The 23,580-nt window shown below is 38.8% G+C and overlaps 1 protein-coding gene and 1 pseudogene across 2 annotated transcripts; both read left to right on the forward strand.

Moving 5' to 3' along the window:
* The first annotated feature begins 2,862 nt into the window (after window positions 1-2,862).
* Window positions 2,863-21,824, forward strand: zetaCOP (COPI coat complex subunit zeta). Of its 2 annotated transcripts, XM_080276019.1 has the most exons (6): window positions 2,863-2,892; window positions 3,740-3,985; window positions 4,560-4,693; window positions 5,049-5,139; window positions 13,735-13,770; window positions 20,709-21,824. In XM_080276019.1, exons 1-6 carry the CDS (start codon window positions 2,878-2,880, stop codon window positions 20,754-20,756), a joined length of 570 nt encoding a protein of 189 aa, XP_080132145.1. In that variant the 5' UTR covers window positions 2,863-2,877; the 3' UTR covers window positions 20,757-21,824. The 2 variants fall into 2 exon arrangements, with proteins under 2 accessions (XP_080132145.1, XP_080132146.1); XM_080276020.1 differs by lacking the exon at window positions 13,735-13,770.
* Window positions 6,845-6,964, forward strand: LOC145404513 (5S ribosomal RNA; annotated as a pseudogene).
* Window positions 21,825-23,580: the final 1,756 nt, after the last annotated feature.

A 23,580-nucleotide genomic window follows, 5' to 3' on the forward strand; every position in this document is an offset into this window, starting at 1 on the left:
TCACCCCCCACCCACACCCATCCTGTAGCTACTCCCCACTCAGTCCTCACCCACCCACATCCCCACCCATCAACATGCCCACTCTTCTATCTACCCTGATTGCACATTCCCAGCCATTCTCCTCACATGCCCGCCCATTTTCCGCCCACATCTCCATCATACCTCATCCACCCACACTTCATTCTTATCCCTGTACCAGCCCACCCACATTCCACCCCTCTATATCTCACTCACATCCACCCCTCCCATCCCAGACCCACCCATATTTTGTCCATTGAGAGAGTGAGAGAGAGAGAGAGAATCACACCCACAACCACTGTTCCCTCCCCCAGTCACCACCAGTGCACGCAAAGCCTACCCACCTACGTTCACGCACACACACACACACACACACACACACACACACACACACACACACAACAAATACCTACACAAGCAGATTTACACGTGCACATATACAGTATTTATCACTAAGGTCTGTGTTAAGTTAAAATGTTATATTAATATTAATCTCTATATATTCTTCAGTGAACCTCTACATTATTATTATTATTATTATTCCTGTTTTTTAGTGATGTATTTGTAACCTCGTATTATCGTTTGCATAAAAAATAATAAAAATAAATAGGTTTTTAATTATCAGAAGTGTAAATACTTGTACCTCGAATTTCTGTATTGCTAAAATATGCTGTCTTTTTTTTTTTTTACATCATGCATCTGTTTATTCATTTTTTTCTTTCATATTTCTAAGTTTCACACACCCAATTTTAATAGTGGAGCCTGTGGAGTCACATGGAGGGACAGGCTGACGAATGAGGATATAAAGGAGCGTTGTGGTGTGGATGTGGATGTGATAGGAAGCGTTATGAGGAACACACTGAGGTGGTTTGGCCATGTGGAGAGGATGAAGGGTGAACGACTGACGAAGAGAGTGTATGAGAGTGAGGTGGAGGGGGGAAGAGGGAGGGGGAGGCCGAGGATGAGATGGAGGGATGGGGTGGAGAGGTATATGAGAGAGGGGGGTGTGAGTTGGGAGCAGGGCAGTGAAATGGCGGGGGACAGGGCGACTTGGAGGCGATTTGTTTGTGGCCACCCCAAACGGGATTGAGGCGTCTGGCAATAGATAGATAGATAATTGTTTTTATTTTGGCTCAATTTACTTTCAGATTTCCATCATATAAAAAGCTAATATCGATGAGGACGCCCGTTGTCTGGTGAATGGCTTTTTTCATTCAGTTTACTTTTCCTTCGTCTGTTCATAATTATCTGCAAAAAAAAAAGCCTATACAAGAAAAGGATATGTAACTATTTCGTCGTTAAATTATAAAGGAAAAGGATGAATTATAATGTGGTGTTGAAGTGAAATGTGGGTTTGTTCACCGTAGATTCTGTTTGTTTTTGAAGCTTCAGGGAAATCAGGAAAAACAGTGTGTGTGTGTGTGTGTGTGTGTGTGTGTGTGTGTGTGTGTGTGTGTGTGTGTGTGTGTGTGTGTGTTTTAATGAGGTGCTGCATGTATACTGTATTAGATAACGTGTGTGTGTGTGTGTGTGTGTGTGTGTGTGTGTGTGAGAGAGAGAGAGAGAGAGAGAGAGGGAAAGAGAAGACGGTGTGACCCCTATGGTGATTTGTGGAAGGATGCTGTGAATTGTTAGAGGGATGAATGGATGGATGGTTGAAATGTGTGGATGAACAGATAGATACTTGAATGGATAGATACTGTATAAGGGAACTTGGAAGGGATGGATGCTTGGGATGGATGAGGTTTTTGAATGGATGGATATATATGAGCTGATGGAAGGATAGACAAACTTACATTCTGAATGAATGGACGGACGACTGAACAGAAGGCTTGTTGGATGGAGATGTGGATGGTTATAATGTATGGACAGAGTGAGAAACGGTTTGGGGCTAGATGATGAAGAGATGATTAGACGAATTTTATCAACGGATGGAATGGATGAGTAGTTGGACGAGTGGAAGAATGGCAACTAACTGGAGTACTTGCTATACACGAACTGATGGGTGGATTGATGGAAGGATGGATGGGTGAACGGACAAAAAAAGGGGGGAGGGTTCATGTGGAAAGATATACCGGTTGAAACCAGAGATGGGAAGGTAGTTGTGATACGTGAATGAATGGATGGATACAAATATGGTTAGAAGGAAGAAACGATACATAACATTAATTCCTTTAGTGCGATGATGCCGTTTGTGTTATCTTCTGTCCATCAGACCATTTTAGTAATCTAAGGGGAAGAAATCTGGTAGTAAAATGGTTTCTGTCCCCTTCAATCCGATGGCGTGGCTCAAAGGCGTTTAAGTTACGGAGATGAGCACCGTGGATAAGCACCTCATGCTTATTTACCCCTTCCCTGTACCTTTCCTACCCCTATACTCTGTACCTTTGCTCCATCTATAAATGATACTGATTTAATATGAAGTTTGAGTGTGACTAGTATGCTTAGATGGAAGAAATAAGTCTGCCTTGAAAAATGTTCGTTTTCGGTGGTTACAAGTTAATTTTATATCATTGACAACTATATTGGGACGTATAAAAAGGTGAAGGTCTGTTGATGAGTAAGTATATTCTATCGATGCAGAATATAGATGTATGTTGCTATGAAATAGATCTTTACACATCAATCGGTATACGTGTCATCGGATTTCATCATATTACGCTCACATACTAGTGACTATATTTTTAAAAATATTATGTTAATCCACTATACCATTAATAAGTAAAGTCCGTATATAATAATATATATTCCAACATTGAATACTCTTGAAATTTTCAAACATTTTCGTGAGTTTAAGAATACAACACAACTTTTGCATAATCTGGTCTTAGTGGAGTAGCCTGTCAAAGCAACGTAAACATGTCTGGCCTACTGGTAAGCATTGCATAAAGATAATTTAGCGAGGTTTAGGTGGAATTAATTGTTTCATGAAGCTGAGACAGGTAACTATGGCAGGTGTGCTTCTGTGGGACGTTTATAGACAGTTTCAGAGAAGGGGAATTGTTAGAATATACTGGATAAACCCAGCATCAATTCTATGTTTCTGCTCAGTGTGTGGACTTGAAATATTTGTAGTATTTCTAATGCCTGAGAGACATACTGGTGTGAGTTAGTTCGATATATGTGTATGTTGTAGCCATGTTGAAGGCAGCTAATGAACGTTGCTTGCCTAATTCATTTCTCTAAAATTTGTACCAGGCAATATACTGTAGACTTCAGCATGTTTATTTAACATACCGGTAAGAATTACCTTTCGGTTTTTACTGTTTGCGGTAATTCATATGAGACTATGTAACCTATATATGGCACACATTGTGACATGTTAAACATTATTGAAAAATATGTCAGTGTACAGGCGCCTGTGGCAAAAATTGATATTTGAACTTCAATGAACTTGAAAACGTTTTCTATGTTCAAGGAAAGAGACTTTGTCATGGTATAGAAGTGTAAGATAGGTAGAAGCTGATACAACTATTTCTTAGTAGTGTCATATACAACAGCATGAAGTGCTCACCTGCTGAGTGACCAGTTTATTACCAGTTAGCAACAAGAACCCAGTCTTTGCCTGTATCTGTCTGTCTGTCAGTATCCAGATGTAACACTAGAGGGAGTGGCCATGAACAGGTTGTCTCTGTGTCACCCTGTCCTTTATCATAAGGCTGCCCTTTCTCCTACATAAACACTACTGTAATTGATGACTTTCACTGTTACTAACCTCCAGGAGCCGACTCTGTACCTGATCAAGGGCATCGCCATCCTGGACAATGATGGCAATAGATTGCTGGCCAAGTATTATGACCCCTCCATCTTTCCTAGTGTAAAGGAAGAGAAGAAGTTTGAAAAGAATTTGTTCCAGAAGACACATCGCGCCAATGCTGAGGTGATCATGTTGAACCGCCTCACCTGCGTCTACAGATCAAATGTTGACCTTTTCTTCTATGTCATGGGACTCTCACATGAAAATGAGGTGAGCAGGGATGACATCTGTCCGGCCTGTGGTATTACTTTTGAAAACTTACTTTGCTTAGAGAAAATGCTAACCTTTTGTATGTCTTATGGCTGTTATGTGAACATGAGGTGAGCCAGGGAGACTTTTCTGTATAGGTTTACTGAAATTGTACTGGCTTACTAAAATTGTATTACATTTGAAAGCTTAGACATTTTATTTGCTTTGTTGTAGACTGAATTGAACTGGTATTCCTACATTAGTGTTACCCTAGTGGTTACATTAAGAGAATCTAAAGTTTGTTTTTTTTCCCTCCACCACAGACTGATTTAATTCAGCTCTGTCATTACATTTTTATTGCTTCTTTATGTTTAAATGCATTTTTATTTATATAATTATTTATATGTATTTTTTGCAGGTTGTAGGATATTCTTTGTAATTGCTGCTCATTGCCATTGGATGCTTCTGCATATGAGAAGCAGATGAATGTTGATTTTTTTATGTCCTCTGTAACCTCTGTACTGTATATTATTATTTTCCATCTGTCAGTCTTTTAACTTGTATATGGATGGACACTGACTTCTGCTCCCCACAGCTGATCCTGGTATCGGTTTTGAGCTGTCTGTATGATGCCGTGTCCACCATCTTAAGGAAAAACGTTGAGAAGCGTACCTTACTGGACAACCTGGATATTATCATGCTTGCTATGGATGAGATCTGTGATGGCGGGTGAGTCAGGTCTGCATATGCTAAATAGATTAATGAATAGCTACCGGTATTGTTTTTAGCCCCGTGAGTATGATAAGGATCGTGTAAGCTGTCATAAAATCATCTGCCTTTAGCAGAGAATGATAACATTGAAACTATCCCCAAAAGGCAGTAACCCCATTTTGGTAAGATTTATTTTAAAAGATAATATTGTGTCTGTTTTTTTTTTTGGGGGGGGGTAAAAACTATAGGACAATTATGTCACCCCTTTGTATACCCAGGAGAGCTTGGGATTTTCCAGAATAAAAAATTGCTGTAATTCAGTCATCTAATATTCTTAAATGTATGTAAGGCATAAAACTGTTTTCCTTGGCAGTATCCCCCTGGAGACAGACCCACAGGTGGTGAGTCAGCGAGTGGCCCTTAGGATGGAGGAGAGCCCCTTTAACGACCAGACAGTGACCCAGGTGAGCCATAATATAATAAATGTTCAGTTTGGAAACACAGGTCATTGGAGATTTTGGGGGGGGAGGAGTTGGGGGAGAGCTGTGTGAACATTCTATAATCAGAACAATATTATGTATCAAGATTTTTTTTTTTTTTTTTTTGTCATTCTGTGAACTTTTGAGGATTGAGAAGTATTACTACATTGGATGGTTAAATATACAGTTAATGGATGCCTGGTGATCCATTGGGTTGAGGTGCCTCAACTAGATGTGGACTGTAAGGATTCAAGCCTGAGGGCTGGTTGGGGGAAAGTGATTGGTCTCCATTACTCTGAGTATCTGGACTTTGTAATTGCCTGGGTCCTTGTGCTCCTGGAATGGTAATGAGGATTGAATTATGGATGGATGCTCTGGAGACATTTGGTGTGAGTTAGCGAGGGAGAATTTTTTTTTTTTTTTTTTTTTTATAAGTACAGTATAGCGGAGAGAGTTTACTTGGTGATGTAGAGCTTAGTCTATACTGAATTTAGGGAAAATTCTATAAGTTTCATTGCTTTGGGGAAACGGGAAGTAAGAAAGAAGCCATTTGTTATTTTCTTCTTTTAATCTCTTCAGTTTGAAGTACTTCTTTTATGTGCCTCATTTGTACTGTCATCAGATTTTATATATATATATATATTTTTTCATCTTATGAGAGATCTTTTGAACCGAAATAAATAAATATAACTACCTGTTCACTGAGTAAAGGTCCTTCCTGAGGCGAATAAAGTTTTATGGCAGTAATTTGTTCAATTTTTTAACCTTGGTACCTTCAGAGTTCCTCAGTAGAGAGCATCATAAAAACAGCATGAGACACTCTGTGGATGAACTTTGCAGGTGCCATGTGTCCAAAATTCCCTATTCTATACTCTCTTTTCTCAATTTTTAGTTTGGTGCACTTAAAGCTAATCTACAGAACTCCTCAAGTTAAATCAATACTATACATTTTCAGATTTAAAGGGTTGCAGGTTTATAATTGGTGTGGGTAGTCACAAGAATGAAATATAAAGCTGTTATTGGATTGAAGGGGTTAAAAATGTCATTACTTTGAGAAACACAGGGAAGGGAAGAAAATAGGCCTCAGAGTTTTTTCTGGGTGGTGGTGATATTCTGTCGGTCTTGTGGTTGTCTAGCCCATTATTGAGAGAGAAGAATTGGTAAATAGTACTTTAGGTATTTGCAATTTGATAGGCTGGCAGTTTATCTTTATTATTATTTTATTTTTATTTATTTTTTTTTTCAGTTACTCTTTTCCTTGACAGATGTACTTGGCTGGTAATTTTTTTTTTTCCTTTTTTTCATTTATTTCAGTTATTCTCTCTCTTAGTTGAGAAAGCATCACATTTACTCAACTAAACAGTAGTAGTGGATGTACTGTAATGGATATGCTTGCTGCCTGCCCAGCCTTAATACTGTACAGTGCTGCTTGGTGGGGCTCTCTGCTGCTTTCATATTTATTTCAGAGTAACTTGAATGGGGATAGGTGAGTTTGCAAGGGTATTTTCTGCATTTAATTAAACCATTCATGTTATGTATTTGGCTTTGGGCAAGGAAATGCTCGAGAAGGTGTTTCATGTTTCAATTTCAGTATGATATTGTGTCTGCTTAATAACCAACTGCATAATTTAAGACCACCTTTATAACACATTATGGAGGATGAATTGTATTATTCTAGTTAAACAGCACAGTTAAAATTTCATACCACGTTGAGTACACCGCTTGCCGTCCGATCAACGAAGTTAAGCAACGTTGGGTCTGGTTAGTACTTGGATGGGTGACCGCCGGGGAACACCAGATGCTGTTGGCATCCCTACGTGTCAAGTGGGGTTGGTGGAGGATTAGTGCCCCTCCCTGTAAAACAATTAACTCTAAGCCCTTGGCCACCCCGTTTGGGATACATGGCGTCTGGCAATGAATGAATGAAAAAAAATGATTGATAAGTGGTTAGTCATTCGGCAGTGGTAATTCATGCTCAGCTAGTATTCATAAGTCCAAGTATCGTATATTATTGTTTGCTTTGTGTGCCCAATCGAATGTAGTAAATATCTTTGAAATATTTAGAGGCAGCTTAATATTAGCCTTTTACCAGAGATTGTCAGGCAGCATAAATGAAAGAATATTCATATTCACATGTACAGTAAAGCATTAACAGGAAGATGGCTTCCTTTCTGAGAGAGGTGGAGAGAGTCACCTGCTATAATTGACAAACAGATTCCATACAGTAAATCCATGTTATGTGTTGCCTTTTCTGATATTCCTTTTCTTATAAAGACATTAGTATATGACCAAATATTACCCATCAAAGTTCATGTGCTGTAAATACAGTACAGTATAGCTGATTTGTCAGTTTCCCAAAATTCACAATACCAGTTGTGGTGCCAACGAGAAGCCTACAAGTGGTGGTGCTATGTACTGTGGGTGGACTTATGCAACTGCAGTATCCACCCTGGAGCTAAACCTCTTATTTCCCTGGTCCAATCCTGGCAAGGTGCTGTCTGCCAAAAGGGTGTGTGCCAGTTCCCTGTATGATGTATGTACTATACACTACTGTACATGTAGGACATCCCCACAGAAGCACTTGCTTTTTGTGGTCGGTGAGTCTGCCTGGCCAGACAGACTGCGGTTAAGCAACATCAGCAACAAGGGTACTGGCTACTTGGGGAAAGTTGTGTTTTGAAACGTGTGTCTGATATATAACAAGGCCTGAGTGTATGGTATGTATTGATGTTCTCAGAAAACAGTCTTATTAGCTGGGTACTCCTTCATCACAGGAGGAGGGACTGAGAGAGAGAAGAGGAGGGAGGGAGGGAGTAAGGCAGAAAGGGGAGGAGGGGCAGAGTGAAGTGTGTTGGATAATAGAAGTTGGTAGAGAATATTTGAAGTTGCCTGTGTGTTTTTATATTGCAGTTGTAAACTCACCTAAGTGCTTACGAGGTACAGTATAGAATTTCATGGTTCAGCTCAACATTCATAGAGCACACTTTTAAAATTACTTGAATGATGTCAGTTTTGTTACTCTGTCCCTTGAAAAGGATTTTATTTCAGTACTATGTGTAAGTGTTTTTCAGTCCCATGAATCTGGATGACAACCTTTTTAGTGTATTGTTGCTGCCCCCAGACAATTTTATATAGCTCAGGAAACACTTCTCATGATTGGTGAGTTTATCAATGTGATATTTAATGCTTCCAGTTTGAAAAGTCTCCTAAGCTGAATAAGATTGCAAGAATAAAATGAAAAAAGATGTCCTTGGGCTAAGTAAGCTAACCCTAGGCTGTGACATGCCTGCCAACTGGTTTGTCTGGTGCAGGAGATTGGGAAATATTAACCTTTGCACTCAGTTAACATTTATATGTCAATTAGTCTTCTAATGAAACAAGATGGAAGTATATTTTGCCCCTGTTCACATGTAGTGATGAGTTGAAGGCACCTAGGTTTTGGCCATTGGAGTATGCTATGATTGGCTAGTGCTTAGGCAGGTGAGAGGTAGCCACCACCACCACTACCACGGTGCAGGACAAAGCCTGTGTCACCCCATATGTGGCAATTCATCAAGCTTAAGCATGCATTGCATGCCATAAGGAAATGTGGAAAATAAGAAAAATTAGTTAATATCCAGGTTGTCACTCCACAGGCTCCCAGAAATGTTTCTGAATGGCATGTCACAGCAAAAGGGTTAACTAATTATCTTTAAAATCTGTGGTACTGTTCCATGTCTAAGATTAACTGGAGGCTAATTTCAGCCAATTGTTATAATGTGTATGATTACCAGGCAATTATAAGAAGAGTTGGTAGCTAATCTGTGTGGGGTATGACAATGGCATAGCCAGATAAATGGATGGGATGGTACTGGCGACCCTTGAAATATGCTTGGTTGCTCCAGTGGTCACCCAAAGTTTGGGGAATCCCAATAAATTACCCCACCTTTACCACCCCATAATCAGAGGCTTGGCCACCCCATTTTAAAAATCTTAGGTGTTCCCCTGAGTAGTGATGGTGTGGTTTCTCTTCCCACTGTCTCTTCTAGCTGGTTCAAACACTAATGGGTGCTACCTAAATCTCTTCTATCACGCTGCACTCTCTTCCCTCCCTCCGTCCATCCCTCCTGCCTCCTCCTCCTTCCCATGTGAGTCTCTGGCACGCTTGTTTACCAAAGATTTTCAGTCGTCTTAGAAGTTATTTATTTTAATATTTATTTCCAACTCTGGGCAGACCTGTAAAACCTCTCTTAGCCAGACTAGTTCCTAATCAAACGCTGAAGTTTGTGTTTTGTATTAATTTTGGGTGAGCAGCTTTATGTATGGATATTTACCAAACCAAACCTAACAACACCTGACCTAACTAAAAACCATCCCTTGCTCTCTTGGTTGGTGTAGATGTTAGGTTTGATTTGTGCAGTATCCATGAACAAGTCTGCATAACTAAATGTAATAATTAATTTGGATTTATCTCAAAGACAAGACCATATTTAAGAGATAAAAGCAGCAAGTCTTGAGTGTCACCTTTAATATACAGTATACATTTTTTGTATTAAGCCCACAGTAAGTTAGAAAAAATTGCTTGGTCAAAGTTCCATTGTTACCTATAAAACCCATATCCCCAGTTTCCCACAAGTACGAATTGTTTGGAAGAAATTATAATATTATGAAATATATTCTTGTTTCTAAGGAGAACTACCTTCACATCTCCATCATGCTCTTTTAGTGTAATCAAACTTAGTGTTACAGTGTCCTTGCCATTGCTGCATGATTTTCTTTAACTCAGGGGAAACCTCTTGCAAGGAGGGTTTAAAGTAGGAGTGGAATATATATTACCCCTGCAGAATGAAATATTGCTCCCAGGCCACATCAAATTGTATTATGGTAGTAAGTATGAAATGAAAAATGTAATGGTATTAAAGGAGATAATATTGATTAGTAGGAGAATGTGAGATTAGATAAAACATGCTTCTCCAGTTCATTATTGTTGTTAACTAGATAGAATATTAGAGTTGTCCCAGCCTTGAGTGGGTTATTGCCAAGGAATCATGTACCTATATTCAGGATGAAGATAAAGTTGAGGGCATACTGCCTTGCAGAGAGAGCTAGAGAGTTTCGGTGTAGAGAGGCTTTACGTTTTTCTGCAGTGATCCCAAGGCTTGTGGTTGAGACAAGTAGCCTATGGAATCATTGGTGTAGCAAAGAGTGATGGTTGTTTCTTGATGTCCCTAGTGCCATGAGTTGTACAGATGGAAGAACGATACCCACATATGGAAAAATAGTATATTCAAAAGATACAACAGTCTTACGTGACAGATAACTTGTTCCGTTTGTGGGCAGGGTTCTTTCATGAGAGATGGCTGTTTTGTTCTCACATGTTCCAGTTATGCAGTCAGTGACAAAAGTATATCTACTACTTTGCTGCATCTGCTTCACATCTTCCTCCCTGATGCATCATATGAGAGAGAATATCCTACTGTACTGTCCACTGCATCAGCTTCAAATTTTTGGCTTGTCTCTCACTTTCCTCCCTAATGCCTCATATCAGAGAGAATCATATATGGACAGAGGAACATAGCAAGTGTCTCTGAGCATAGGAATGTAAGCCAGCAAAGGGAAGTGGTAACCAGAAGAGGTGAAATATTCGGTGAACTTTTGTCTATGACTGTGACTGTGAGTACAGTTTGGATATCTTTTCATTCTGTGATGTTTATCTTCCCATCATGTTTTGGGAATGATCATACTTCAGTATAGTGCATGTGCCAGTGTATTTTAGGTTATTATTATTTTTTAACCCCTTCAGCTTGGAATGCCTATTTTATTCATTCTTGCTGCTGCCAGATGATTTTATTCATTATAGGGGAGCATCCTGGTAGTGGAGAAGTTCACTCTTTCAATCCAGTAATGTGCTGTTCATTACTGTACAGTCTTGCTCTCTCCAGGCGATTTCATTAAGCTTAGGAGAGGCTCTTCAAACAGGAGAGGTTAGATTTAGCCCTCCTATACTCCCGCACTAGAATTCTCTCAAACTCTGATTAATATTCTTTGGAGGTAGCAGAAGTAATCTAAAAAAAAAAAAACTGTCATCAGACAGAAGGGGTAAATGAAGGCTGTATCTGACCCCTCAAGTTTGTAAAGTCAAGGTATGCCTTACACCTCCATACCTCCATTTCACAGTGTAAATTTTGAGGTGCTTAAAATTATCTGGAGATAGTAGTAATAATTTAAAAATGGCATACTTGAGGTGAAGGAGTTAAGTAAGATCCACACTTTCTTTGTCATAATCTTCGTGTGTAGTCATGCTGATATATTGTCGTGTGTTGGTCTCTCTCTCTCTCTCTCTCTCTCTCTCGTTGATCTTGTGCTGCATCTTTCCCATGTTTTTTTCATAATCTTACTGCTTGTTGGTTTCATTTTTCCGTTTGTGTACATCTCTCATTTCTAGCTCCCAGAGTTTTTTTTTTTTCCTCCATGGCAGAATTTTTCATGGCAAATACTAGACAGTTGGTTTGAATGGTTTGCTTGTGTCTGTTTCCTTTCTGTGTTGTGTTGTGTTTGAGCTTATGTTGTGATACGGTTTTCTTGTTAACTTTTCTTAGAATTTTCTTTCTTATTTTCAGTTATCTTTTTTAACATCTAAAATTTTTCAGATGCTGTTCTATAGTTTCTGTAATGTTCTTGTAGTTCTGTAGCATATTACACAAGTGTTTTATACACGTGTGCATAAATAACTCAAGTTGTCTAAAAAATTATGTATATCTAGTATTTAGCTCATAATCATCTTGCTTAAAGTTGAGACCTATTAGATTTCATCGCATTTTGATTTTGCTGTAAATACAAATTTCATGAATGATTTTAGCCATATAATGAACTTCAGAGAATGGGTATATAGGTATTCGTTTGCCAAAATTGTGAGGTACAGTAAAAATATAATTATAAGCAACATTTAATTAGTACTGTTTCAGTGTTTGTTTACTTTTCATCACAACTTTGTGCTTTTATCATCTCATATATACAGATTCTCTTTTTTTTTTTTGTAAGCTTTATATAAAGAACAAAGGTTCATGGAAACTAAATACTGTACCTCATTTATCCGTGACTTTAATTTCCTTAAATATCTTTATACCCTCCATGTATATTATGTATAAAATTGCACCATATACTGTACAGTATGTGTAATGTCATGGTTTATTCATTAATGACAGAAGGGCCTGCCTTCCCCTAAACTGATACATAATATATGATAGGATTAGTAGAGGGAAATCTGATTTATCTTAAGAGCCATAGAAAAGTCTTATGACATGCTAATATAATACATGTGATATAAAAGACAGTCTTTATAGGAAAGGGAAAGAGTGGAGAGCATTTGTATTTTTCTTAAGACATTTAAAGGTCAGGTGTAGCACTCATGATATCAGGATGCGTGGACAAAAGCTCCCCATTTCTACTGTATTTCCCTTCTTAACAGTACCTTACACCATTGAGTCCTCAGTACAGTTGGATTCAGCTTTCTCATTCACTTCCCTGGCTCATCTTTTAGTGTGGTGACCCATTAGTCACACTGTAGCTCTCCTCTCATCCCTGCACTGCCATCACAATAACAGGGTCATTCCCTGCACACTGTACAATAAATACTTACTCAGTTTTGCTAGATTAGCTTAGAGTTCACATACACAGCTTTTCCATAAAACAGTTACTGCACAATTTAATGACTATTGTATTGGTCACTGTGGCACCTTGTAGTTTCATCAGTTCTCTTGTACTAGTCAGCATCACTTTCAGTAGGGAAATGTGTTTTCTTAAGGGAGTTCAAATACTGTACTGCATTTGGTAAGTGTCAAGATGGATGAGAAATTAGGGAGAGGCTTCAGCTGAGCAGGAAACTTATATATGCTGTGCAAGCAGTGATCAGAGATAGGAATGCAGTTAGTGTAGGACAGATCTCTGAATGTCAGTGCATTGTGATCAACATTGGCTTGTGAAAATAAGATAAGGACAACATAAAGTTAACAGTAAACAGCATTAGACAAGACTGGTCTGGAGAAGAATGCCTTCACATGGTGGCACACTTATAGCTGCTGCTTGGTTATGCAGGTCCCTCTCCTCCCATGTTATCCCCAGAAAGGAAAATTTTGAACTGCAGAAGGATAGCCTGCAGTCCACTCACTTCATGTCTGTATGAGCCTGGGGCTGCAGTAAGAAACATAAATGTGAAAGAATCTTATCTGATGTGTAGTATGGTGAAGAGCTTTAGAAATAGTGAATGTGAGAAACATTGTTGTTGACAGAGGCAGGTACCAGTCCAAATCAGATTCATAGGAGTAAAATTTACATTATTTTGAAAAAATAAATTCAGATTCAGTATGGTTTTTTAAAAGTTTTTGGCTAGTCTAAATGAAAATGGTGTTAAAACATTTATAGCAAGTCATATCTAAAGATCTTAATGTATAGGCCCAACCAGAGCATCATGATTTCATCCATATGTCTTTATGTGCTTTAGTTTGATTGGTGAGTGTTGATTGTTGCTAGAATCCCAGGTTAGTCATTCCCTCTCACATTCACACAGTTGTCAAAATTAACATTGTCTTTACATCTGGCCAGCAAGTGCGGCAGAAACTCGAGAGCACAACGGGTGCGGTAAGTGAGTGGCAGGCGGGAGTGGGGCAGTGTTTGTGTGTTGAGGTGCCGGTGTGTTTTTGTGTGTATGTGTTATAGACCTTATTATAAACAGTTGGGATAATCTTCACAGTTGTGGTGTTTCATCCGTTGAGCTACTTAAATGGTGCGTTCTCTTGTAATTTGTATGGCTGGTTGATGCCCAGCATTAATAGCATGTTCATGTGCTTTAAATCAGGGGATCTCAAACTGGGTTGTAGTGCACTAGTATATCATGAAACGGTGTAAGGTGTTTTGCAGGATGATTTCCCAAATTACACTCTTTTGAATGCATGAGCAAGGGATTGAGGTCAGGTATGGTTTAGTTTTGAAATGTTTTCATAATAAACTTTGTGGATTAATCCATACAGTATTACAATCACTTAAACCTTGGAGTACAAGCCACTGCTCCAGCTGTGTTTATGAGAGAGAGTGAACAACAGCTCATGCTGTGCTCTAAACAATTGCACTTCAGATTTTACCACCACAGTCCAAAAAAACATGCAGTGTCATAGTAGGATCCTTGCTCTTGTCACAGTGCCGCCCGCCAGTGTCCTGGTTTACTCTTGATGCTGTGTAGGTTGATACCACATTGTTCTCATCTGATGACATAACACATACTCCCACATTCAATCAACTCATGCTTTTCCACACAGATGGACTGATGATATATTTATTTACTTATTTATTTTTTACATACATGTCCAGTAGGTTTAGCTATCATTGCAGCCACAAAACTTGATTCCCTCCCTCGTTCCATCAGTTAAAGAAGATCATTCTTTTTTATGCTTTCCCTGGTGACGGCTGTGTGTGTGTTTATTGGGCTGTGTGCTCCTTCATTTTGATCTTGCTAACTCAGTGTCCAGTATCTGCATGGTGTGAGGAGATCCAGAATATAGGTCTTTGATCTCACCAAGAACATGAATCACAGAAGAAACCAATTAGAAAGCTAGTTTCAGATTAAAAGTTGATGAAGTATAAAACAGTATAGCAACAGAGAAACTCCAGTGTTAAAATATAAAACTGGTGGATCACTCAGTAACAAAGTTTGAGAACCCTTGCAACAGTATTAAGCAGCAATATAAATGGCAAGAGGAGTGTTTGAATTGCTCGATGTATGACAAGACACACCACAGTAGTGAGAACTATGCAATCTCCGTACTGTTAGGTCTCCAGTGTGTGTATGTGTTTCTGTGCTGTTCACTGTCTGGTCTTCTGCACCAGTAGAATATCTCATAGCAAGTTGAACACTGTAATTGTATTTGGCTGCATCTGGTGGTTGTGGTGATTGGCTTGACCATTATGAAATTTTCCATGGTTGTGATTTTGTTGATGGTAGCAAGTTAACCTCTGCAGTTTGATGATGTACATTTTGTTTATTTCTTGTTGTCTCCAGACTGGTACTGGAGAAAAATGCCTTAAAACAGTGGCACCATTACAACCTGGCAGTTCAACTTCATGGTTGTATAAACTTCCCTCAGTTAATCCCCTGTCCCCTGAAAGGAGGAGGGTGAATTGCAGGAAAAGGGAAACTTCAGCATGCTGTCCACTGGGTTCACATTTCTAATAAACCTGGGGTTGCAAGTACATTAATCCCTCGATTAACCGACATAAATGAGCCAAAGACATAACTGGATACATGCAGTGTCTGGACATGGAGCAATATCCTCTTCAGTACTCATACCCTACCTATACGCAACCTATATGTACAGTGCCCCTTGTAATTTTGGCAGTGTTCTGCGTTCTTTCATCCGTTTGTAGACATCAAAACACTCGTTGCAATATGCAATATAATCCTAAGCAAAAAAAATTATATATATATTTGTATATATGCACAATACCTCTCCTGATTTTGGAAGTTTCCAGTGGTCTTTCGTCTCATTTTAGACATCAAAACACACATTGCAAAAAGTAATATAATCCTGAACACTAAGAAAACAATGCATAAACAGCCCCCCCCCAAAAAAAAAGCTAAATATGAACAACCCTACCAATATGTACAGTACCCCTCCTAATATTGGCAGCGCTCTATATTAGGAGGGGTACTGTACAATATGCAATATAATCCTAAACACTAAGAAAGCACTACATAAACAACAAAAAAACCCTACCTATATGCACAGCACCTCTCCTTATTTTAGCAGTGTTCTTGTTATTTTTTGGCCGTTTTTAGACATCAAGATACACATCGCAGTATGCAATATAATCCTAAGAAATCAATGGATAAACAGTAAAGGTTATTTGGGGGGGAGGGGAAACGGTACACTTGCCACTCATGCAGAATGTGTGAAGTGGGCCTGACTGCGTCAACCTTTCCCAATATCTCATGCTTCTTCTCCTGGATCAAAACCTTTCTCTTGCATTTCTTGGGTGGTGGTGGGGCCATCATCACACACACGAGAACACCACAGAGGAGAATTAAGGCCTGCAAAAGGTAGGGCACCACCAAAAACGCAACAGTGGAAGCAGCCATTGTTTAACCTCAGCCAAGCACATCCACACAGGGAGAGAGAAAGGCAGGAACTGAGATGCTGTACTGCTGGGGAGTGTACAGCGTTTCTATGTCTCTACCCATGCTTGGCTATGAGCATGCAAGCAAAAAGCAGCACACTGACCTACAAGCGCAAGGGTCTTTTTCACTCACCAGGGCAAATGTCACAATGTGGCAGAAACGTTGGGTCCCCGTACATCATGGGCCTAAGGAGTGGGTGAATAATCTGGACGGCGATGTGACTTTGACCATTCGGTAGGGGAGCAGATGGCCATGCATGGCCAGGAATTTCTGATTAAACTGAGTGGCCGGGGGATTTCGACCATTCGGTAGAGAGCCGGACAGCCATTCTCGTTCAGCTTGTGGGTTATGTCTGTTTTCCTCGCGCACTGCCGGTATGTTTCCAGTGATTGGGGTGGCCAGGGGATTTTGACCATTTGGTAGGGAGCTGGAAAACCTTGTTTCCTCTGCTTGTGGGTCATGGTATATTACCCATGCCTGGACACAGAGGCCAGTGAGCCACCCAACAGGCTTTTTTTTACTTTGTAGGCCAGCCGGCCACTGAAGCCGGAACTTTTATGTCCAGTTACGGACAAATAAATTCGGATATGGACCTAATACAGCCAAGGCCTAGTGTCCGTATACTCGTACGGAGCATGACCAGATACGGAGTGTCTGGATAATTGAGAGATTACAATTACTGCTATTGCTGCTGCTGCTACTACTACTACTACTACTACTACTAATACTAATACTTCTACTACTACTTAATAAAAAATTGATAAATTCATCTGGAGGTAGCAAGAATAAACTACACTGCTGCAGTACATCATCAGTTTAAAAATGGGTTACAGTGATGCTTCCTGATCCATCTCCCCACTTAAGAAGCCTTACCCAGTCAGGTGGTAAATAAGGTCAGGATGATGACGATACATATTAATACCAGATCAGTATACCCTAACTGTTGATCTACTATTCTCACGCACATACATGGAAGTAAATTTTATTGGCCTTTGTTTCATTTTGGTTTTCTCAGTATTTATGCTATTTTGAACATTGCCTGTCTTTCATAATGGCCCAGTACATCACTCACCCATGTCAGGCCTGTGCAAAACTGGCCACTACATTTATACTGTACATACATTATTCTTAAATTGTAAATGAGGAAAAAATAATAATTACTCGTTTGATCATAATTTCTAGAAGCACTCATATTAAACTGAGAATATCTCATTACTACAGTATCATAAGATTAGCATTGGTGATGATGGAAGATGCACAGTTGCCGAGCATTATTAACACCTGTTCGGCCCCGTAGAGTCATCATTTCATAACACCTTGCACACCCATTCGTGTCTTCTGCACTGTTAAAAAGTCTGCACATCTCACCAATTTAATTACCAAAGATTAATTAGACTCAGTCTGTTGACTGTAAACTAGCTTAAACTAATCTCACATGTGTGTATGTCACCTTGTAACCTCACAAACTCACATCAGTGTATGTTACCTCATAACTTCACTAACTCCTATCAGTGTATATAACTTCACTAACTAAACTCACCTTACCCGTCAAATTTTCTCTCACCTGTCTGAATTTAAAATACATTCCCCAGTCTTATTATAACATAATGTAAAAATAATGTCATGTTTCCTGTTCAGTAATCCTTATATTGGGAGTGGCCATGATACAGCTGATGTTTTCTATGAACTGGAAGCTTTACCAAGTGCCAAAACCAGCTAAATGCAGTACATCTCAGTACATCTCAGCAGTTGCTGGAAGCTCTTAAGAAAAGAAATTTGAGGTGTGTAGTAAGATTTGTAACAATGTGAGTCTCAGCACTGACTTTGACTCTGTGTGCTGACATTAAAAAGATTGATCACCAAGTGACTGTAGTTGTGGCTGAATATTTTCTGCCTGAGAGTCATGACACTGTGACTGATTACCAAGCTTGCAGCCACATTCCACTCTCATGGTAATATCTCCCAGGGTTGTTGGTGGCCATCTAATTATTATATAATGCATTATATATTATTATGTAATGTGTAATACTGTACGTCAAGAAATTATTGCAATAAACATGAGTCATACCTATTCATTAATTTAGAGCGCTCCGCTCTGGCATAAAGGTCGAAGATTCAAGTCCACCCAAGGATCATTGGTAGACATCAGGAAAGGTATCCAGTCATGAAGTGCTACACGCTCTGAAACCTAAGCCCCCTACCCAGGAGCAATGCCTTAGCCCTTATCGAAAAAAGGGGACACGGTGTTTAAAAAAAAAAAAAAAAAAAATCTGAATAGGTAAATTATGAGAAATTTTACATGTTTATCCGTTAATTGTAGTGTTTCCACTGACACATCAATATGTAACCACATCACTCCGATTTTATGGTTCATATTTGTTCTTGCCACTGACAGATGATTGGAGAGAATTTTATAACTGGTAGGTTTGGTACAGCCTTCACAAACCCTTATGGTGGGAGAAATACTTTTCAAGTTGAATGAAATTGTTTGTAGGTAGCAAAACAATCTTTAAAAGTCAACATATTTGTTGCTGAGTGGGCAGATTTTTTCTTTTTAAGTAATTTGTAATTTCAAGTACCTTGGTAGTATAACTTTTTTTTTTTTCTACAACCTTATGCTTTCTTCTTAAACACTTCAGTTGTGTGATGTATTTTATGTTTCCATGCTGTCTCTAGATGATTTTATTCAACTTATGAGAGCACCCAGGCAGTGAACGGGTTAATGAAGGCTTTATCCAATCCCTCCAGTTCCGTCAATCTTAGGTTGAATAATAATGTCTGAACATAGCATTATTAAAACGAAAATACTTTCTGAGGTCGAAGGAATTGTATACTTAGTGCAACTAACTGGTTGTATTGATGGTGGTGGTGGTGGTGGGTTGTGTTAATTGGTTTTGCACCTTTTATATTACTACACTCGTCACCAGGCAACTTGTCTCTTAAGCCCTGCCCTCTCACCCTCCATCAGGAGAGTGGAAGGCCTTGGACTTGAGGCCGCAACTTCAGGAGGGGGGCGAGCCTTAAGAGACAAGTTGCATGATGGTGAGTATAATGACAATGATGCACTGGTAATAGAATCACTATATTACAAGAGCAGTTTTATTTCAGGTAGTTTATACCGAGTTACCATATCATTACTTATAAATTTAACATATTAGATTTCCACACTTTGGATCTTTGTGGTTTTATACATGTATAGAACATGATGCAGCCTTATTTTGTTAGTGAAGCAATGGAATAACATATTATCCTTATTCTGGAAATGAAATGTATTAGAAGACATTGTATCACAACCAAAAAGGTAGTTATACCAGTTTTACTCTATCTTGGCCTAAAATTGCTATCTCATCAAATTGAATACTGAATCACACTGGTAAAGTATACGATGTTAGTAACGAAGAAGTGCTCTGGAAAAAATGTAGAATTATAGTACAGAACTGTATTGTCTTATTCTGCCAGAGCTACATGAAATAAGCAACAAAAGGACAAAAATCTGGGTCAGGTTAAGGTAAAAGGACTATAGTCACTTATTACAGCTGGACATCGTGTATCTGAACCCGAACTTAATGTCTGTAACCCTACGTGATGTACACCAGTATTTGATTGTTGATATCTATCTATCTATCTATCTACTGCCAGACGCCATAATCCCGTAAGGGGTGGCCATTTGACTTTGAGTTAGTTGTTTTACAGGGAGGGGCACTAACCCTCCACCAACCCACTTGTTGACACGTAGGGAGCACGTATGGTTTGGTTATATGGTTACCACCCAGCGTTGTAAATGGTTTCATGGCTTACAGGAAACCATTAGGCTTGTCACTCAATGTAAAGCCACCTGTAAAGGAAAGAAAAGCAATAAGAAGTGACAGGAAAGATGGGAGAAATAGGAAGAGAGGAGGACAGGCACAGAAAAAGAATGATAAAGGCTAAGGAAGAAGTAGGCAGCACTACATCAAGTGAGTGGATGATGGTCGCCACCATTTATTTATCCAAGTAAAGCCACTTGGCATAGGAGGAGTAAATGAAGGCTGTTATCTGCTTTCACCAGTTCAAAAGGTTTTCCCAAAGCAGAGTAAAATTGTCAGATCTTTGGGTTGAACGGGTGGAAATGTTATATTCCCTTCACTTTAACTTGGCCTAAATTTGCCTTCTCTCCATTGTGAATTCTGAGAAGTAACAAGAGATTAATACTAGAACATGATGCTTGTCATCAAAAAGTGCCATGGAGAGGGTGTAAAGCAGTAGTATTGTCCTGTTTTGCCATTGAGCTGTGAGAAATGAGATGCAAAAAGACAAAAACCATAAGTTAAGATGGATGAAGTATAGTTACTGGCAGTTGGCATTTACAGCTGGACATTTTGTATCTGAACCTGAGCCTTAGATTTACACCAACATTTCCCCCTCACAGGTGCTGCAGTCGGCCCGGGAGCAACTCAAGTGGTCCCTGCTCAAGTGATGGCCCAGCAATGGAGATCCCGGTGCAAAAGACCAGACCACTGCTGGGGTTTGAGTCTGGGCTTTTTGTAATACTGTATTTTGTTGTTAATGTGTTGAGTCTGGGGAAGGTATTTTTTCATTTTATTCTTGCAGTCTACAAATGATTTTAGTAAGTCCGGAAGAGACTTCACAACTGAAGGGATTAGACCAAGCCCATGTTAACTCCTTCACTGCTAGAAATTTCCCATAAAATGAATAAAATCACATGTAGATAGTAAGAATAAACAAAAAAATGCAGTTGTAGAGAAGTGGTTAACCTCTTATTCTTCCCCCCCCCTCCAGTCCGAAAAGTCTGTCTACCATATTGTAGAATTGCTAGATAGCAAGGATAAACTAAAAAAGATGTCACCTGGAGTGAAGGGGTTGAAATGCTAATGTTTTGGAAAATTTAAATTTGTGTCTGTATGGTCTTTTGGAGACCTGCCTGTACTTTGTTGTTGTTTTTTGTATATTTTTGGAAACAAAACATTATGTATCAGCGTAAAGTTAATGGACATTTTGCATGAAAGTTATTTTGAGTATGGAACATTAATCTAAAACATTGTTATTGGAGCTTACTATGGGAAAATTAAAAAGCGGCTGTACAGTAAGTACTGTTGAACTATTTACTGTAACAATGTATTTTGACTTCCCAAAAATGATATAGTAAATTGTTTTATTATTGCAGCCAACAGGCTTTTGTGTTACATTTTTTACTTGCATAACAAAAGGGGTAAATGAAGTTTCTGTCCCATTACCACCAGACATCTCTCCTGCGTTGAGGAAAATCACGAGACAGTAATGAAATGTGAAAATAATCATCATATTGAAGTGTTGTCACCAAATTCAGTCAGGTTGTAATGGTTTCAAGAATGAAATTTCCAAAGGAATATTTAGACCTGATTTTTGTCCTGTGCCCTGGGTAGTACAGTATAAGATATAAGAAGATATATATATGTTTATTTATTGTTCAGGCCTGATGATTAGAGTAGTTTACTATCTTTTACTGAGAAGCTTCAGGTACGGTTGAGTAAATGATCATTTTATACATTGAATTTTATTTTCCATTCAGACACTTGTGGTTGTGAGATGAAGGTAGTGAGGGTTTGAGATGAACAATGAAAGCAACTCTAAATAAGGAATGTAAACATGAAGGGGTGTGTCTGAGAGTGACAGAGTTATTAGTGTACTTTACTGTACTGTATGTTCATTTAAGAGAAGACGGCACTTGAAAGGGAGACAGGTACAATATTAGTGTATTATGTATTAAGCTCAAATGCAGATTTAATTACAGTCTACTTTGTTACATGATTGTTTGACATGGCTGTAATGGTATGCAGGTGTGAAATGTGAAAAAGCCAGAGGATGACACTTCACAAAGATGTAAAGGAATACTAAAAATTCACACTGAGAATCAAGGGATTTTTGTTGTAGCCATCTGGACCCTATCATTGGTGTCATAACATCTGTTAGGCCCTCTAACTGTTGAATACTGTTTTGCAGTGTCACTTGCAACCACTGGACTAATTCAAATTGTATTTCACGTCCCTTACATGAAATATGTCATGTACATATCACAGAGGGACCTTCCCATTTGAGAGTGAGTAAAACCATTTGGTCTAGTGTCAGTAGCCAGAATATTATGGAAAAAAAAAAAAAAAAAATCTCTTGGGTTCTGGGTGCATCCTTTTGTGGAATAATCTGATGGTGGCCAGAAACTTATCACTAAACATCCCCAGCATCCTCAATATGATTCCAGAAAAAGAGGATACCAAACATATTGCATCACAAGTGCAAAGTGGACTAAGTACCTACAGCACAGGTAACTTAAAACTGAACATGACAGAAGACTGTATTGTTGTTGTGATAACCATGAAAGGGATTTGCAAGACAAGTTGGCAAGGACACAAAACTAAATTGCAAAAAGGGATACTTTACTACACAACTACAACAAATTTTTTTTTTTTTAGTGTGTGTCTAATGCCATAGACACCACCACATTCATACTCACTCTGATACCCGCTACAGTTCATCCAGATTAAAATAACAAAACCAAAGAGCTACAATCATTATCACTGGCTAACATAACATATACATCACCTTCACTTGTATAGTATAAAACTTGTGTCTTTCTGACTGAGAAATGAATGTTTTCTTATCTTTCATTTACAATGACTTCTCACTGCTGAGTTTAGAAATAAGTAGATATTCTACTACTGGCATTCCATTACATGCATACTGGCTCTTATTATGATAAATTCTCATATGCAAACTCTTATGCACTGCTAGTCAAAATATACTTCTTTAATTCCAAAATGACCTGTCAAATGAAGGCAAGTCTGTACGTCTGCAGTATTTTCAAATTCCCTGTTATGGCAGACTTCCCATGCAACACAGATGCTGCCAGAGATCATGAGGCATGGAAAGCCATCACCAGGTGAACAAGGCTGACACATGTAAGCATGTACAATGCCTTTCAATATGAAACAAAATTACATGATCACAGATTATAATCCTTCAGTTCTGACAAACTATAGGAGCTTTGCTCCAAGCCTTTTCAGACATACCTGCTTAATAATAAAAGTAAACTGGCATTATAAAGCTGTACCTAAAGGCAGCTGAGAAGCCACATGCTTTTCCAAAACATGAATAAATTAGCATCAAATCTTTGTAATTCTAAGAAGACTCCAAAGCTTGATGAACCTTCTGGATAATCAGCTCTAGTTACTGTAAACTGTCACTTGAAGGCTCTCAGTAGGCCTATACAACTTATACTATTTATTACTTGACCTGCCATTTGTAGC

The sequence above is a fragment of the Coenobita brevimanus genome, chromosome 63 (assembly GCF_032717465.1).
Source record: "Coenobita brevimanus isolate Jiangsu-jjx chromosome 63, ASM3271746v2, whole genome shotgun sequence".
Lineage (NCBI taxonomy): Eukaryota > Metazoa > Arthropoda > Malacostraca > Decapoda > Coenobitidae > Coenobita > Coenobita brevimanus.

Coding starts and splice junctions, on each gene's coding strand:
- zetaCOP (XM_080276019.1), top strand. Junction 3,986..4,559: donor GACTCTCACATGAAAATGAG/GTGAGCAGGGAT, acceptor TGCTCCCCACAG/CTGATCCTGGTATCGGTTTT. Junction 4,694..5,048: donor GATGAGATCTGTGATGGCGG/GTGAGTCAGGTC, acceptor TTTCCTTGGCAG/TATCCCCCTGGAGACAGACC.